The sequence below is a fragment of the Rutidosis leptorrhynchoides genome, chromosome 3 (genome assembly GCF_046630445.1).
Source record: "Rutidosis leptorrhynchoides isolate AG116_Rl617_1_P2 chromosome 3, CSIRO_AGI_Rlap_v1, whole genome shotgun sequence".
NCBI classification, from domain to species: Eukaryota; Viridiplantae; Streptophyta; class Magnoliopsida; order Asterales; family Asteraceae; genus Rutidosis; species Rutidosis leptorrhynchoides.
The window spans coordinates 55968360-55987485 of NC_092335.1; the positions used below are offsets into that span (position 1 = coordinate 55968360).

At 33.9% G+C, this 19126-nt stretch overlaps 2 protein-coding genes across 2 annotated transcripts; both read right to left on the bottom strand.

Annotated features, from left to right (window-relative positions):
* Nucleotides 1-6955: 6955 nt before the first annotated feature.
* LOC139896139 (UDP-glycosyltransferase 92A1-like) lies at nucleotides 6956-8668 on the bottom strand. The gene has a single exon (XM_071878727.1). It carries the CDS (start codon nucleotides 8604-8606, stop codon nucleotides 7140-7142), a length of 1467 nt encoding a protein of 488 aa, XP_071734828.1. The 5' UTR covers nucleotides 8607-8668; the 3' UTR covers nucleotides 6956-7139.
* A 1123-nt stretch (nucleotides 8669-9791) lies between these two features.
* On the bottom strand, nucleotides 9792-15883 carry LOC139896140 (uncharacterized). The gene is made up of 18 exons (XM_071878728.1): nucleotides 15755-15883; nucleotides 15575-15671; nucleotides 15405-15485; nucleotides 15243-15292; nucleotides 15068-15113; nucleotides 14896-14980; nucleotides 14505-14602; nucleotides 13934-14008; nucleotides 12384-12472; nucleotides 12169-12295; nucleotides 11896-11985; nucleotides 11754-11819; nucleotides 11312-11403; nucleotides 11142-11204; nucleotides 10883-10949; nucleotides 10380-10468; nucleotides 10162-10279; nucleotides 9792-10074 (listed from the first exon to the last, which is right to left on the bottom strand). Exons 1-18 carry the CDS (start codon nucleotides 15811-15813, stop codon nucleotides 9982-9984), a joined length of 1485 nt encoding a protein of 494 aa, XP_071734829.1. The 5' UTR covers nucleotides 15814-15883; the 3' UTR covers nucleotides 9792-9981.
* Between the last annotated feature and the right edge of the window lie 3243 nt (nucleotides 15884-19126).

Sequence of the window (19126 nt, forward strand, 5' to 3'; positions counted from 1 at the left end):
AAGACCTGTAATATAACTTATGTATATGCTAATTTAACAAGGTAAAACTTGGTTTTTCAAAGTATAAGTATTTTTAGAAAAATGGTCATTAAATGATTTTGTTGTAACAAAAATGTTTAACTTCATATGTTTCACTAATGTTTCACTTATGCCGTATGATTTTGAATACAAACCAAGGTATTTACAGTTCATAGTCTTAAAGAAGAACTCGATCCAAGAAGATGGCAATTTGAATCAACGAAAACGGATTTGTAACGAAGAAACTATGACCGAAACAAAATTGGTTATCCTAGATCATTTCAACTACGGGATCAATTGGAAAAAAATGATATAAATCACATATTTCTAAGATAACATGATATTTTATATATATGTACTTACAATTCAATTTTATATGGTTCAGGATCACCCGTAAACAACACGAGAAGATTAATCATAAGATCCCATGATTGTACGCAACACGTCATTTGACAACACCGGTACCATGGGTCAAGATTAATCTCGACCAATACATATACGATGGGGTTTTATTTATTTCGTTGGGGGTTTTGTTTATTGCGGGTATATTAAACATCTAAAAATGAACCATTAAAAATTGAATTACTAACATCGGAATGCTAACTACGGACTAAGGAAATATTCAAAATATTAAAAGTATAACAAGTATATATATATATATAACGTTTGTTTTAAAATGAAAACATATTGATATATTATATATGGATAGGTTCGTGATATCAACCGGAAGACCGAGTCAAAATATATATATCATCAAGACAAGAGTGAGTATATAGTCCCACTTTTAAACTCTAAATATTTCGGGATGAGAATACATGTATTTTATGTTTTACATTATGGACACAAGTAACTGAAAAATATATTCTACGTTGAGTTGTACCACTGGCATACTTCCCTGTAGCTTGGTAACTAATATTTACAGCGGTATTGTAAACGCGAATCCTGTTGATAGATCTATCGGGCCTGACAACCCCAATCGGACTGGACGACCAGTATTCAACGGTTGCACAGTACTTCGTTTTGTGACTACACTTGGTACGGTGTAGTAAGATTTCATATTAAAGGGAATATGCGACGTGAAAATGTTAAGTATGGTTACCAAGTGCTCAACCACTTAGAATATTTTTATTGAAATGTTTATATACGAAATCTTGTGGTCTATATATATATATATTGCTGCGCACTAAACCTATATCTCACCAACTTTATGTTGACGTTTTTAAACATGTTTATTCTCAGGTGATAATTAAAGCTTCCGCTGCATTATGTTGAATCTAAGCAGGATCATGCGTACTCACATTTGTGTCAAAAATAAAACTGCATATCCGAGGACGTGTGTTGTAAAATATGCTAGAAATCGTGTTGTTATTATCATTTGTAAAGTTTGTAAGTCGAAGATTATCGTTAAACGATAATCATCTTTTTATTGTCTAAAGCTTGTAACAAAAATAATGGTTTGGTTTGTAATGTATAATATATGCAGTTTTCCTTTTTAAAAATGTCGCATATAGAGGTCAATACCTCGCAATGAAATCATACGTTATCTAACACGTTCTTATGGTTAAGGAAGGGTTATGACAGAACTTAATGAACTACGGGCTAAGGGAGTCGCCGTACCTTCAGGTTTGTTCATGATTGAACTAAACAATACTACTAATTCTAATTCCTGGGTATTAGACACAGGATGTGGTACTCACATTTGTACAAATGTGTAGGGACTCACAAGAAGTAGGAAGCTGAAGATCGGATAGCTCAATCTAATTATGGGGAATAAGAACATTGCCTCTGTTGATATGATTGGAGAATATAAGCTCACTTTTGATTCTGGTCTATGTATTGTTTTGTCTAATGTTTGCTATAGTGCCGAAATGGCAAGAAACATTATATCATTTGATGCTTTATTTAATGATGGTTTTGATTTTAGTTTTGATAATGGATCAATACTTGTTTACAAGAATGGAATATTTTATTTCAAAGCTAGTCCTTGTAGAGGTATCTTGGAAACAACAATAAAGCTAAATGATAGTTCAATCTATAATGTTGATTCATCCAAAGATGGTTTGGATAAAACGTATCCATGGCATTGTCGTTTAGGCCATATAAACAAGAAACGCATAGCAAAACTCCAAACAGATGGAATTTTAGAATCATTTGATGTTACATCATATGACGAATGTGAATCTTGCTTGTTAGGAAAAATGACAAAAGCACCTTTCACATGAAACTGTGAAAGGGGTAAGGATCTGTTGGAGTTGGTACACACTGATGTGTGCGGTCCATTCAGATCGCCTACTAGACACCAGGAAAGATACTTCGTTACATTTACTGATGACTTCAGTAGATATGGTTATGTTTATTTAATTAAACAAAAGTCTGAAACTTTGGGAGTGTTCAAGGCATACCAAAATGAAGTAGAAAATCAACTGAACAAAAGAATTAAGATTCTCCGATCTGATAGAGGTGGTGAATATCTTAATGATGAATTTCGTGATCATCTACAGGGTTGTGGGATAATCTCACAATTAGCTCCTCCTAGAACACCACAACATAATGGTGTGGCTGAAAGGAGGAATCGAACATTACTTGATATGGTTCGATCCATGATGAGCCGCACAAAGCTTCCAATCAGTTTTTGGGGTTATGCCCTACAAACTGCCGCAAGGATCCTTAACCTCATCCCAACCAAGAAAGTTTCTAAAACACCTTATGAGATATGGCATGGTAAAACTGTGTCTCTCTCATAACTAAGAATCTGAGGTTGTGAGGCTTACGTTCATCGTGAAGCTCAAGATAAACTTGAACCCAGATCTGAAAAGTGTTTATTTGTTGGTTACCCGACTGATTCTTTTGGATATTTGTTTTACAACCCTACTGAGAACAAAGTCTTTGTGTCTCGAAGGGGAGTCTTCCTTGAAAAGGATCTCATATCAAAAGGAACCAGTGGGAGCAAAATTGACCTTGAAGAAATTCAAGAATCAACCAACATGGAAACCGATATTGGAACCGATTCTCCTCAAGAGGTCGACGAGCCTGCAGTTGAAAGAGAAATTGGCCTACAGCTACCACCCATACGTAGATCTGATAGAGTGCGTCGAACACCAAAGAAATATAATTTACACATATTTGAGGGTGATTACGAAAATATAGATTCTGACGAACCTATTACCTATCAGGAAGCAATGACAGGCCCCGAGTCTGTCAAATGAAAGGAGGCTATGGACAACGAGATCCAATCCATGCATGATAATCAAGTTTGGACCTTGATTAATCATATACCAGGTACTAAAACCATTGGGTGTAAGTGGGTCTTCAAGAAGAAGACCGATATGGATGGAAATGTACACACATTCAAAGCCAGACTGGTGGCTAAGGGTTACACGCAACAATATGGTGTAGACTATGATGAAAATTTTTCACCAGTAGCTATGTTGAAATCTATTAGAATACTTCTTGCCATAGCTGCATTTTATGACTATGAGATATGGCAAATGGATGTAAAAACAGCTTTCCTTAATGGTAAGCTAACAGAGGATGTGTTTATGATACAACCTGAGGGTTATGTACATCCTAAGTAAACTAATAGTGTGTGCAAGCTTCAAAAGTCCATTTATGGACTTAAACAAGCTTCTCGTAGCTGGAATCTTTGCTTTAATGAGAAGATCAAAGAATTTGGTTTTATTAGAGGCGAAGATGAGCCATGTGTCTATGTTAGGTCTAGTGGGAGTGTTGTAGTCTTCCTTGTACTATATGTCGATGACATATTACTCATGGGAAACGATATCCCGACATTGAAAGATGTCAAAGCTTGGCTAGGGAAATGTTTCTCCATGAAAGACATAGGAGATGCATCATATATTTTGGGAATAAAGATCTATCGAGATAGGTCAAGGAGATTAATTGGGCTAAACCAAAGTGCATATATAGATAAGATACTGAAGAAATTCGGTATGCATAACTCCAAGAAAGGGTGCGTTCCTATGAACCCTGGAATGATATTGAGCAAGTCTCAATGTCCTAATTCTGACTTGGAGTCAGCTACCATGAGTCGGACTCCATATGCTTCAGCTATAGGATCGATCATGTATGCGATGATATGCACTAGGCCTGACGTGTCGTATGCACTAAGCATGACTAGTCATTATCAGGCCAATCCTGGTGAAGCTCATTGGATAGCAGTCAAGAACATTCTAAAGCATCTTAGGAGGACTAAAGAGATGTTCTTGGTCTATGGTGGGAATGACGAGCTGAGCGTCAAAGGATACTCTGACGCTAGTTTCCAATCAGGTAGAGATGATTGCTCTTCACAATCAGGATTTGTATTTATGTTGAACGGTGGAGCCGTCACGTGTTACATCCGTCAATTTGTAGCAGAAAATAACATATTATTAAGTATAGTATACACGACTAAGAACTTGGCTGATCCTTTCACCAAGCCTTTGCCACAGACTAAGAATGATGCTCATAGCATGTCTATTGGCATTCGTGTCATTAATGATAAAGTTTGATTGTATTTTTTATGTTAAGTTTGAAACTTTAAACATTGGGTAATAATATATGTTGCAATTGATCTGATGATAATATATTGAGATTATATTATACGCACGATGCGATCATTTCATTGTATATTATCATGTTTCATTTTGCATGTTTTAACTTCCAATGAATATTATTTCATAAACTTTCACAGTCGGTCATTCTCTAAGGAAGAGAGAATTGAATTAAGGCTGCTATGAAGTGTAGTAATATATGCTTATATGAAACTACATTCATGAGGAACTTGATAGTTGATTCAAGGTTCTGGAATGACCACACTTAGACATTACTTCATGGTTTTAAGTCAAAAGGTAAGCTCTAAGATGGCGACATCATTTATCCTAGAGTGGATATGTATGAGAAATCCTGACACAAACAATGTTATACTTTGACCTGTTTCTAACGCTGTGCGTAAATGCCGGTCATAAGGGAGCAGATTGGGTATATCATGGAATGTGGTGGATGTCTATACAGTTGAAGCAATTTGTTCCTTCTTCTTTAAGCGAGTTTAAGCGATATCTCTGAGCCCCTCGTTGATTTGTGCTGAATTAAATGCATGGCCATGCTACGACTGAATTAATGCAATTGCAGTCTATTTGATCACCACAAATCTCCATCGGGAAACATAATCTTGAACGATGATGATTGACACTTAACCATGTCACACGTTCATATAGATATCTTGAACAAAAGGATGATTGATATAAATCAAAATATAGGAGTGTAACGTAGCAGACTAGTTGTTACACATGGTGTGTCTTTTAAGACAGACCAATATTATTAATGTTAGTGCAAGTGGGAGTCTGTTGGAAATATGTTCTCGGGTTGGCTACGGTTCGACCGTGGTTTGACCGTGGTACATATATTTCGAAGATATGCCCATGACATTAAATAATAAAAGTCCATTTATCCTATTCGGTCACACACAAAGACCAATCGTAAAATTGTTTGATATACCTTCTAATCGGAAATTAATTTACTAATCATTAGTTAATGGTTTAATAAATTAAGTAAGTTTTTTTTTTATGTGTATACATATACTTACAAATCTAAATATGTAGAGATTTGATTAGATTTTGTAAATCATATTTTATATAAGATATAAGATTTGATTTGATTTATAAAATATGATTTGATTTTGTAAATCTTATTTTATATAAAGATTTGATTTTGCAAATCTTTCCAAATCTTTATTTATTACATTTGTACTAGATGTATTAATTGTATCAATTATGTCATATATAATACCAAGTCTTGGTATTTGAAAAGGAATGAAAAAGATACAAAAACACACATACAAAAATGCTATTTTTCTTTCTTATTTTCAAGTAACCAAAATACTTGAAATCTATAATTGGGTTCGGTTTTTGATGGAAATAACGAAGAAGAAAATATCCGTTAAGTAGAAGGTATAGATCGAAGCAAGGTTGGAACTTTGAGTGTCTACCGTTTAGAGGAACTCTTCTTTGGGTTTTCAAATTCGATCTTCAAAAGGCTACAAAGGTTGTATTCTAATCTTCTCTTGTTCGGTTTCATTAATTTATTTTGTTTGCTAAAGTTTTGTACAATGATCCGTGGAAGAGTATGATTTTGTAAAGTTTTAAAAATGCTTCCGCTCGCTATGGATTTGTATCATACTTCAACATATAATAGAGTTGGCTTTTGCTTCTTGATGATGTGCATAGCTTATCGGGCTTCCATTTAGGCTTGGCCAGTTGGTGGCCCATAAGCCTTCCGCAAAACCCTAATCCCTCCTATATCTACTAAAAGAGGGATCTTTTTCTACACGAGAAAACTACTCTCGGATATGAGTTTTTGCCTACGGTTTTCCCCTTTGCTACCAATCAGTCCCATCTGATCGGCTGACAACTAGCCTTTAACCACCCTCTCGAGATCTTCATCTCGACTAGGGTTGGAGTCACGATAGGAAAGAGGAAAGATGGGGGGCGTGTTGATTAAGGGTAAAGAAGTGTTTATGGACACGATATGATATTGCAGACATTCAGGACGTTACTCGCGTTAGTAGGGGAGTACTTTTATGAATGAAAATGATCGGATCCGAGATTTGTATGAATAAAGGGGTTTATGTGAGGTGATAGTCAGTCTCAGTTACATCTTTATATTATTTTGCTGTTGTATCAAATAAGACATCTCATACTTACAGAAAGTAATAGAAAAGGTGAGGTTATGGGTTCAAAGTTTCACTGAATACATGGACAAGTAAACACATAAAAAGTCTTTTGATAGCTACCAGCCATTTGTTTGCCTCTCTGACTTTTCTACATTTCATTGATTTTGATCTCTAAAAAAAACTAAGCATAGTCAAATATGGCAGCTTACATAAAGTAGTCCTTTGAGTCACCAAACTCTTTTAGTTAAATACAGATTGCTTTAAACAAATCAATTGAAAGTAACTTAAATACTCTTATATCAATATCAAACAAATACAATGTACTAACAAATTCACACATATGACATGTCTTCTCTACACCTTTGAAACTCAATCCCTACCATATGAGTGAGACATTACATCCACATTTTATTAGTATACCTATACCTATGCCAAAAAGACATGTAAATCACCTTTTTTAATTGTTTTGTAACTTGTTAATGTTGTTTTTCTTCTTCATTAACAATGGAGCTTGAAGAAAATCTTCCATAGCTTTCAAAGAAGAACCTTTAAAACCATGTTCATCATTTCTTGTTGCATCTTCAATCACTTTCTTGATTTCAAATGCTTTCTTTCTCATTTCTTTCCCTTTTCCATCTTCACTCATTACTTCTTCAATCTTCTCCCTCAAATCATCACTCATAACTTCAAAATTAGTCCCTCTAGCCACCTCCACACAAACCTTTAAAATCTCCACCTCCATTTTCGCATTGTAAAACTGTTCGGCCGCCATCGGCCACCCTAACAACGGCACACCACAACTAAGCGATTCCAATATCGAATTCCAACCACAGTGAGTCATAAATCCACCTACAGATTCATGAGACAATATCTCCATCTGGGGTGCCCATTTTTCCACTATTAGTCCTCTGTTTTCTTCCTCTGTTTTTTTCTTGAAATTTTCCGGCAGCCATTCTTCTACTTTGAATTCAGCGTTTATGTCGAATCCTAACGGAGGCCGGATTACCCAGATGAAAAATTTATTGCTTTTATCTAATGCTTTTGCCAATTGCATCATTTGTGATGCAGTGATTGTGGCTTGGGATCCAAATGAAATATATAAAACAGAGGATTTTGGTTTTGAGTTCAAAAATTGCATACATTTTTCTACATTTGAATCTCTATTTTTTGCATTCTGAACTTTAAAATTGATCGGCCCTATCGCCCAAACGGGTCGCTTGAATTTTCTTTTAAAATATGATAAACCGACTTCATCCATTTTTTCAATTGTGTTAAACAAGAACCCATCACAATTATGCCATTCTGGAAGATTCTTTTTTTGAAATTCCGACCATGGATCATCACCGGTAGCCGCTACAAGGCTTGGAGTCAATTGGGTCACCTGAAGTTTACCCGCCTCTTTAAAATCCGGCAAAGTGAACTCGCCGGAAACAGAGTTTTTGTGTGGTAAATGGATCCAAGCAGAGTAGTAACATGCTAACCCGAACCCACCGGACCCACTAAATATGACGTGGAAGATATCAAATTCATGGGACACCGCGGCTGACCAACCGAAGAAAAAGTCAGCTACTACACAAAGCGGCGGTTGACCACGGTCAACGAGGTTTTTAAGGATGTTTCTGAAGGCCGGTTTGAGAGATTTGGATGCGACTAGGAGGTCGAAAATTCGGTTGGGAGGGAGGGAATCTGTGTTTTCGGTGTTATGCGGGAGGTTGTGGTCGGACGGGTTGAACGGGATTTCGAGTAGGCGAATGGTGGATGACTGCGGAATAGTGCGGCGGAGATTGGTGATGTTGTGAGGGGTGTTGATGAAGGTGATTTGGTAGCCTTTTTGTTCAAGTTGTAGAGATAAGGCTAAGAATGGGATGATATGGCCTTGTGCCATGAATGGAAACATGATAATATTGTTATTGTTTTCAGCCATTGAAATTGAAATTTTGATTCTAAAGGTAAAGGGTGGTGTTTGTTGTGAAGAATGAATATGAATATGAATATGAATATGAATATGAAGGAAGAAATCTAGTTGGAGTATGTGCTAGAAACATGAAATGAGAACATGCTTTCTAGTTCTAGAAATGCAAGTTTTGATTCTGACTGACTGTTGACCATAATATAACTATAACTACTTTTCAAAATGACTTATTCAACTCTCCACTTAAATAAAATATATTATGTTTTTTTGGTCAAATTACTTCTAGAAATCTGTTCCAATTCCATATAAATTTTAATTGTGTAACGATAGTATATATCGAATGTATCAGTGTATAGAGTGCATGGATAACATGAAATATAGTTTCCTATACAACTCATTCTTCTTTGAAATCCAAGAAAATTATATTTTGCATGATATTGATATCCATGCATTCTATACACTGATATATTCGATATTATACTATAATTACACGATAGATTGTATCATTGACTAATAATTTTCAGTACAAACCTTCATGTTCGAATTGTAGATTGTGTCGAGTGAGGGTCACACTGATTTGATGGAATATTATACATTTGTGTCTTTGTGACAGCGACAACAAATCGATTAATGAAATGTTTTGAGACAAAAGTTTTTATTAAGAAAAAGTTCTGATTAAGATAAGTTTTGATTACAAAAGGGTTTTGAAGTCAAGAGAAAGAAAGCTACAGATGGTTATAAAATGAAGGAAAAATGGCACCAAAATGCATCGAACTTTCATCAAAATTCTATGTAAACATTTATTATCCTTTTTTTGTTTATAAATAAAAGGGCTTAAGTTACCTACAAGTCCAAAATATTGAGAAAATACTAAAGAAATTTCCCAATGTTTTTTATTCCCTTTGTATATATTATATTACTGTAGTACTTTTACCAAAAACATTGGTAATTACTACTTACTGATGCCAATCTTAACTTGCACCCAACCGTTTATAGTACTCAATAAAACAGATTTCAATTTTCAAAGGACCTATATTCTCTTGTTAAGTGTTGAATTGACAAAGTTTTTGAGTTAATATAATGTATGTTCTAATTCTAAATAAGTCTGGTTTATTAACTAAATTTACCAATTATTAACGTTAAACCCTACCTGTATAAGACTGGTGATCTAATAAAGTCTACTACATAATGCATTACATAATACCAAACAAAAAATCACACTTAACATGTATATCTAATAACTTAAGAAAAGTATTTAATCTATTTGCACAAGCCTGAGGAGCTACAACAAAAAACTTAATTTACTTAAAAAAAACATCTACAAGATATTTCATCCCACTATTTTAATTTTGACGAACGGATTTACAGTTTGGTCTATTGATTATCTTTAGTTAGTGATATGCAACCGCGATGTAGCAGCAGCAACGTCATCTTCCTTGAACGAAAGGTGCTTTTGAGAAATCATCAACAAAGATGCTTCCTGAAAAACATTAATAACTTTAACCTTTTCATATTCTCAATCACTAAATACAAACAGCAATAAATGAACAAGTTAATCGATACTGACCACGGTTCCAGTAACAATAGCACCATTAAGAGGATGAGTAGCGCAAGCTGTAACACGTTCAGACAATGGTACAAATATGTTGTTGCGCTCAAGGGTCTTCTTGGGACTCTTAGAGTCACTACAGAAAGGAAAAGAAGACGTGAATGACAATTCATAATCATAAAGTGTAACATAACTTAACCAAAAAAAAAAAAAAAAAAACACGTAATGTTTCTTACTCATAATCTACATGACATGGTGAACTGGGGTGTGGATACATATCCAAAAGATGCAGCCCGTTGCTTGAAGCTGACCCAACTGCATAGATCTGAATATACACAAATACTTTCATTACTAATGATATGTAACGAAATGTAACACAACATACTTTTGGTGTAGAGTAATTACTTGGCAGAAAAAATGAAATATCAACTCAGGTTCTGTTTGTTTGTTTTATAAGATGTTTTTGTCTGAATAAATGTAGTGTAAGTTGAATAGTGAAGACTAGTGTAAGTTGAATAGTGAAGACTGTTTGTTTTTAAGTTTGTAAAATAACTTAATTCTGTCTGCAACACTTAGAAACATATTTCTAAGTCTGCGAGTTTGTAGACAGAATTATACATTACTTTATCTTATGTCTTCAGAAAAACAAACAGTCTGCAGTGAAAATGTATGCGGACATGCAGACATAAGACATAAACTTAAAAACAGACAGCATTTTAGGAGAGACGGCGTGTCTTACAGAATGTTCAAGTAGCCATGATGATTTTCTTGGAGGGCATATAGGCATTACAGTGTTTGCTTCATCCCTATTTTATAGCCAAAGATGAGAGTAAATGTTACTAGTTTGAAATACCAAAAAAACTGCACCATGGATGGTGATTATACAAAATGGAAAGATAATATAAAACAAATTTACTAGGATTTTTATGAAATAACAGAAAATAATCTTTTACAAATTCATAAAAGTGATAGAAAGTAAAAGGAAAAAAATGACTCACATCCAAGGAGGAGGGCAATGGATATGCGACACCTGAAAAGTATGCGTATCCAAAACACCAGACCTAAAAGTCACAAAACAAGCATGTGGGCGACTTTAAACACAACAGAAAACCACTACGCTAATAAGGATCACATAATTTTAATGACGAAAAACTATTTAGGGACTTACCAACCATCTTCAAGATGAAAACCAAGCTGATACGGACAAGTCGGATTTATGTCAATCGACTGAATTTCTTTCGGTAGAATATTTGATTGTGCCTGCAGCATATATAACCCAATCATCAACCTTTAACCATCGATACATTCATCTAGCAACATGTTCTGTAAAGATGACTATAAAAATGTTTAAATGTGATTCAATACAAACAGTGATCTAGTATTGAATCTTAATTTTTATTTACTTTTTTCCGGTACAAGAGAAACCCCACCCGAGCCACCTCCATGGGGTTTATATCTTAAATTCTTTAACTACTCATGAGACAAAATTATTGATGGTGAGAGGCATATCAAGAACTCGATGATAAAAACGTCATATAGCATTTAAGATCATAAAGTCTGATTAACTTAACCAAAAAGAAACAACACTATGTAGTAACAGCTCGGCATACCTTTAGAGGCCCGATTTGATTCAGCAATGATGCTAACTTTACTGATGTTAGAGGAGCACACTGCACCTGTTAGGGGAAGAGAGATATTCACCACGAATTTCTTTTATTCAACTTATTTTAAAATAATAAAATAAAAAACAACCTCCGTTTGGCTTCCAATAGCAGACGATGATCTTCCACCACGTAGATCCCAAACATATATAAAGCCACTCTTACTAGCACCATATATACCCTGATATATAAATATGAGGTAAGCGTTGCTAAAATTAATTGAAATGTAGTTAGCTTACTACAAAAGTACAAATTTCAACATGTTACATAATCTTCCTATGAACAAATTCAGATTTCAGACCATGCATAAAACCCTTTATATACAAAACTTGACATGTATATAATAAAATTCAAAACAATTTACTTGATCTCCAATTAACTGGATACTGGTGAGGCCGCTAGTCGCATTAGTTGTGAGCCCAATTTGAGGAAGATTACCCACTCTCCTGTCCCACATATTTATTACTCCACATGTGTCGGATGCAAGTACCCTGTTCAACATTGCACGTGCGATTAAAAATTCTATGCAGCGTAACCGCATAAAAATGATATAAAAAACATTCAGCTTTTTGTACCAACCTTGCACCATCATCAAATAAAGCTATATCAGATAAGCCTCGGCGCACGCTACTACCATGGACACTGACAGTTGGCCTCTTTCTTAATACCTGCAGATTGCTATGTTATCACTTATAAGGATTCTCATGGAAAGGGCTTTAAAATGGAAAGGAGTATTGATATGTTTAATGATTGAAGAAAGTGTTCCATGAAGTTGAGGAAAATCTCATCATTCGAATATAATAACTGCTTTCATAACTTATATACATTTATAGTGGTAGGATCAAGAGGGAAGTAACCAATCGGGGGGAAGCGGGGGGAAGCAAAAACTTTTTTTTTTCGTTTTTTGAAAAAACTTTGTTCACGAACATTATAGATGAGATGAAAATATGAACATTTAGTAGAGACACTTTGTGATAAATGTTTTTATTTTGGCGGGAAAACGCTCGAAGAAGTAATATATAACAATTATCGTGTTTTTCGAGCGTATGTTGAGGTTTTAGCTATTGGGGTTTAGATATTAGGGTTTAGATATTAGGGTTTATAGGGTTTAGATATTAGGGTTTATAGGGTTTAGATATTGGGGTTTAGAAATTTAGGGTTTAGTGTTTAGATTTAGGGTTTAGATTTAGGATTTAGATTGAGTTTTTAACACGAACGGTTTAGAGTTTAGGGTTTAGGGTTTAGAGTTTGGTGTTTTGGGTTTATGGAATAAACCCAAAACACCAAACCCTAAACCCTAAACTCTAAATCGGGCTAAATTTTACTTCACAAAACATGAAAAAAAACGTTCATATTCTTCACGAACAATATTATCTTGAATGTTATTTTTGTCGATCGTTTTCTAGCCTAAATAATAACATTCATCACGAAGCGTCTCTTCTAAATGTTCATATTTTCGTGTGATCTTGATGCCGGGAAAAAAAATTCCGAAAAAACGAAAAAAAAAAAATATTGCTTCCCCCCGCTTCCCCCCGATTGGTTACTTCCCCATTGATCCTGCCCCTACATTTATATATGTAAATATATAAATCGGATTGGGCTTTTATACATATACATATACATATACATATATATAATAAACTTCAAAATTATATATGCAAATATAGAAGATAACAATAAACATAAGCATAAACTTTAACATAATTGTCATGAAACATAAACATAGTCATAAAATTGTTCAGATACTCCAAAATTCTAATTAGAATTAATATCCACATTGTTGGCTAAGTTTGACTTTGAACAATTTTGACCGACTAAGTACGACTTTGTCCAACTAAATTTAGTTTTGACCTATTGACCGGCAATGATCGATAAATTAGAAAGATTTTGGAAAAACTAATCGCTCTGCTTCCAAAAAGGGATTACTCGGGTTTTTACAACCATGCATATATGTCGTTGAAGTATTTTTAACATTTAACTTACTTATGGCTATAGCATGCCTAAGGTACAAAAACAAATAACAAAATAAATGCTACATGTCATATAAGAGACTGCGAGTGACTTCATAATAATTGTGTATTACCACTACCATATAAAAACTGGGGGCAAATTACAAAATATTTGCATACCTCTGGTACTTGAGAAGTATCATACCCAATGTCAAAGATACTAATTTCATCATTGCTCAGGGATGTACACGCAATCTGAAGAGTTTGAAAGCTAGATGTTAATCCAAACAATTTTAAAATGGTAGAATCCATAACAGCAAGACAAAAGAATTGCAAAACAATTTTAAAATGGTACATGCAATCCGAAGAGTATGAAAGTTAAATTCATGTGATGCTCACAGAAACAGTTAATCGTTAAATGTTTTAGATACTGTATCAAAAATTATAATAGTCGGTCATGCATGATGGTCTTCTTTGGAAAAACGGGACCTTATGAAACTATCTTATATAACTTGGTCGGTCGTGTATGAGTGTATAACAGATAACCAGGTCATGGCAGTATATTTCTCATTTTAAGTTTGTTGTTTGTCGTTTTATTTAATTTCCTTGTGAATATCACATAAAGCAATGAAAAAGTAAATCAAGAACTAAGAATGGTCAAATATATTATTTACAATATGTAGTATAAAACTTAAGAAGAAACAATTCAAAAATATGATGACAGTAAAGAAACAAAAATGTAATAACACACCTCATACTGATCAGCAGGGTTCCATCGAACAGCATTAATACCGCTAGATAGAGAAATGTGCATCACCTGTTTCTCCTCATCTAACCCTGGATCAACAACTAAAACAGGACGAAAACAGATAAGTAAAAAACCAAAATGACAACCTTCATCTAAAATTCACATTGAAACTTCATAGTCACAATTCACTTTAAACCCTAAATCAAATTAAACCCTCAATCGATTTTCACTTTAATCGCCTTTCAAATCTGTCAATTCTTGTGCTCTTAACCATTCATATCCAATATTCCAGTCAATTTTGACAGATGAATGCTGTGACATGGTTCTAAAGTTTGGTATGTTGGTATAATGAAAAAAGGTTGACAACGATTGTAGACCAATTTCATATGCTTACCAGATCCATTACTCTGACAGTATAAGGATTCGAAATCATGTACAGTTAAGCACCCTGATCTTGTCACCGATGCCAGATAATATCCCTGACACAATAATCAATTTAACAAATTCAATATTAAAATAAATAATCACGGATACTGTAGTTTCTACAAGCAATGAATTAACTTTACATTTTTAGTAAATTCCAAAGCAGAGACACCTAGCCTGGACATATCTCTAAATCAAACATAAAAGCAAACGATTATCAACTTATAAAGTTAAATTCGTAAACGAAAATAAACAAAATTCATCAACTTAAAAGTAAATGCATCAACTTAATACGAAAGATAGAGTAATGATACTAACAGACGGATGCCGTCTCCGTCTAATTCAGCTTCAGCATAAACCACATGCATCTGCCAAAACATGCCTATTATATATTAGCACATATAATATATTCCCCTTGTAACTTTAATTAACTTTGTTTAATTACAAAAAACAAAAAACAAAAAGGATGCTATTACCAACCATGGGAAAAGAATGAAACTGCGTTATATGCGTTCTACAAGGCGATTGATTGATAAAATACGCGTGAGGAAATGCCCCAATCTTCCAAATATGGCAAAATTAGGGTTAGTAAATTTGTTAAACGACAACGTGTTAATAATTATATATGAACGAATAACGATAGCTAATACCTCAGAATACGATTGCGTTAGCAACGGTGACACACTTCGAATGTAATTCCGTTCTAATTTACCGTTCAATTCAATCAGGCTCCGTTTCCAGTGAGACCTTCGTTTAGATGTGAGATAAATACATAGCAATTAGCGAAAATTTGAAGTTACTTGAGCAATTAAAGAGAAGAAACATCTTACTTTGGAATTGGATTAGGGTTTTCACTGATTGGAGCTACCGGAACTGCATATTTTTCCATGTGTGAAATGAATGGGGATTTAGGAGTAGTAGTGATGGAATAACGTTCCCGCCTAGTAGTATAAACGAGTAGTTTTATAAGGGAACGGCGCTGCGGGCAAAAAGCAGAAGGAAAAAAATAGAAAGCAGGGTCATGGTGTAAACACGAGCCGAGCATAAATCGAGTTGGACTACATTTGAGTTCGGCTCGATTAAATTTCAAAGAGTCGGCTCGGTTCAAACTTAATATATTAAGATTCGACTCGTTTGATATTTTACTAGTTCAAGTTCGGCTCGAGTTCAACTCATCTTGAATTCGAAGGTTGACACTTGATCATATAACTTGTAGCTTATAGAGGAATAACTTTTACCCAAGTTCTAGGATTAAGGAGTCTTGCTAAATTGAGGTGCCAGATCAAAGACTAAGTGAGAGATGATAAATGCGATTTCGACCCATCGGGCTCTGAGAATTCGGAGGATTCCTTCGGCATCAATGTGTTGTTGGAAATATGGCTAACAAAAGGGGCAGCTGGTCAGCACGGTCGTTGACTATGCTTCTTTTATTGAACAATCGAATGTGAATGAATCACACACGAATTGAGAAGTCACCACGAGCATAACAATCTAATTGAAGTAAATCTATCTCGATGTTCTAATTTTATTTCATATTTATTGTTAGGTAATTTTTATTCGATATTTGATATTTAGGATATAATATATTATTATTACTATCACTTATATGACAGTAACTATTTTATATATATATATATATATATATATATATATATATATATATATATATATAGTCATCATCGAGAGAGAAGCACTTTTTTGGGTGAAAGGGAATTATTTTTTTTTTTTATGTTTTTTATAAAAAAAAATTCAAACATTAAGATCGCATTAAAATATGAACATTTAAAAAAACACTTTGTAATGAATGTTATTATATTAGCGGAAAACACTCGAAGAAATAAATGATAACATGCATCGTGAGTAATTTTTAATTAGAGTTTTTCCTCATTGTTTTTTTTCTTCATCTTATGTGAAGTTTTTTTTCAAAATTTAACCCGATTTAGAGTTTAGGGTTTAGGATTTAGTGTTTTAAGTTTAGTTCAAAAATCCAAAATTCTAAACTCTAAACCGTTCGTGTTAAATATTCAATCTAAACCTTAAACCCTAATTTCTGAACCCTAATTCTAAACCCTAATTTCTAACCCCTTTGTAAGGAACTAGAGGGGGTGAATAGTTCCTTAATGATTTGTTAAAACTTTTTCGAAATCTTTAACAATCAAAACATAAGTTTCAAGTGTGGAAGCAATTGTGTTTGTTAATGCAAGTATGTAAAGAATGTAAGTGCACAAACACAAGGATTTATAGTGGTTCGGGAGAATGTTAACTAATCCTCCTTAATCCACTCCCCGATTCACTAATCGGGAGTTAGCTTCACTAAGCATTTCTCCAAACCCGGTGGGGATCCGTTTATACCAAATGATCTTCAATAAGTCACACCAACACTACTCCTAGATCACACTCGTCTTCACCTTGGACAAGCATCAATTTCCCAATAGAAATATGAACAACTTCCTAGTTCCCTTTAATTAAGGAAGAAGGATCACTAGATAAGATGATGTTCTTATCTGTGACAGCCCAGCCCAGGTAACACGTTCCCCGTAGCATGATATTATCCGTTTTGCCCATAGGCGCACGAATTTTTCTTGGCGACCAAACACGACGAGCACTTTCCCAGGTGGTCACCCATCCTGGTAGTGCTCTCGCCTGAGCACGCTTAACTGCAGAGTTCTCAAGGGATCTGATGCGTTTGTGGTCTCAAAACGCGTCATGCTATGTGTGATGACCCGTTCAAATCCATTTGGACGAATACATCATTCATTGATTTCATAGTGAGGTTTTGACCTCTATATGATACGTTTTGTAAACATTGCATTCTTTTGAAAAGGCACACCATAAATGAATATATAAATCCAAGGTTTTCGACATCTGATTATTTCTACGTATAGATATTCACCGTATATAATAGTTTTTAACAATACATCCGTTGACAATACAGTCAAATAAGATACATGGTGATGATTTTGTGAATGCAAGGTTTTCTCGAATAAAGCATGTATGTGATGACCCGAAAATTTTTGACCAAATTTAAACTTAATCTTTGTATGATTAACATTTCCGACACGATAAGCAAAGTCTGTAAAACTGAATCTCTAAATTTTTGAACTACTTTTATATATTTAAATACCCTTCGGTTGTTTTCGACGATTCGCGAACAATTATATGTAAATAGATACATATATACTATAACTTGAAAAGGTAACATTGTATTAATTATTTGATACCGTACGTTAAACTTATTGGTTTAAATATCTATTTGAATATATATGATAAGTTGAAATATTTATTATTAAAATTTATTTATAAATAACTTCCAATGTGTATTTTAAAATTGATTTATGTATATTAAAAAGATATATACATATATATAATTTCAAGTTATTTAGTAAACGATAGTAACATTTTCAAATTGCTACAGTACCCAAAATTCTACAGTGTTTTCGAAAATCACTATTTGCTACAGTTAAATGGACTTTGCTACAGTGAATTGCTACAGTAAAAATTGGCTTAACTTTGCTACAGTGGTATAGTTTATGGATGATTTAAGACTATATTTTGACAAAGGTAAGATTCACGAAACGTAAAGTACAAGTTTTCTCAGTATACGATAGGACGTTCGAAAAATCAGAACCGGGACATAAGTCGAGTGACGACGTACGACTTATCGGAACGAAAATTACAAGTCAACTATGCATGTGAATTTAATATAATATATAATTAATTATATTATATTTATAATTAAAAAATATGTCGACAAACTAGAAGTTAAAAGATCATGAGCTGGAAATCCATCCCATGCGATCGCATGGGAAATGGTCTTGGAGGCCATGCGATCGCATGGCAGTCCTGGACAGGACACACCTATAAAAGCTCGAGATATCTACCTCTGTTTTAATTTAAAAATTACTCCGTATTATATTTATTAATTATATTATTATTATTATTATTATTATTATTAAGATTAATATTATTATTAATCTTATTATTATTAGTAGTATTTGTATTATTATTAGTATTATACATAAAATACTACGACGAGGTCATGAGCGTGTCACTTTCAAAATAGTTTTATGAGCGGGATAAAGCTAAGAAAATTATGGGTTATTGCCAAGGAGGTTATGGGTAATATTCATGGGTATTATTTGCAAGTCAAACCTAGTGTTATCATCTCCGTTACGTCTACGTATTTTTCTACAATATTGAAT

Excerpts from the sequence above, each read along its gene's own strand:
- LOC139896139 (XM_071878727.1), bottom strand. The coding sequence starts at position 8,606 with ATGGCTGAAAACAATAACAATATTATCATGTTTCCATTCATGGCACAA.
- LOC139896140 (XM_071878728.1), bottom strand. The coding sequence starts at position 15,813 with ATGGAAAAATATGCAGTTCCGGTAGCTCCAATCAGTGAAAACCCTAAT. Across the intron at positions 15,293-15,404 it reads AGTTTCATTCTTTTCCCATG|ATGCATGTGGTTTATGCTGA; the intron begins GTTGGTAATAGC and ends ATGTTTTGGCAG. Across the intron at positions 11,205-11,311 it reads TTTCATCTTGAAGATGGTTG|GTCTGGTGTTTTGGATACGC; the intron begins GTAAGTCCCTAA and ends TGTGACTTTTAG.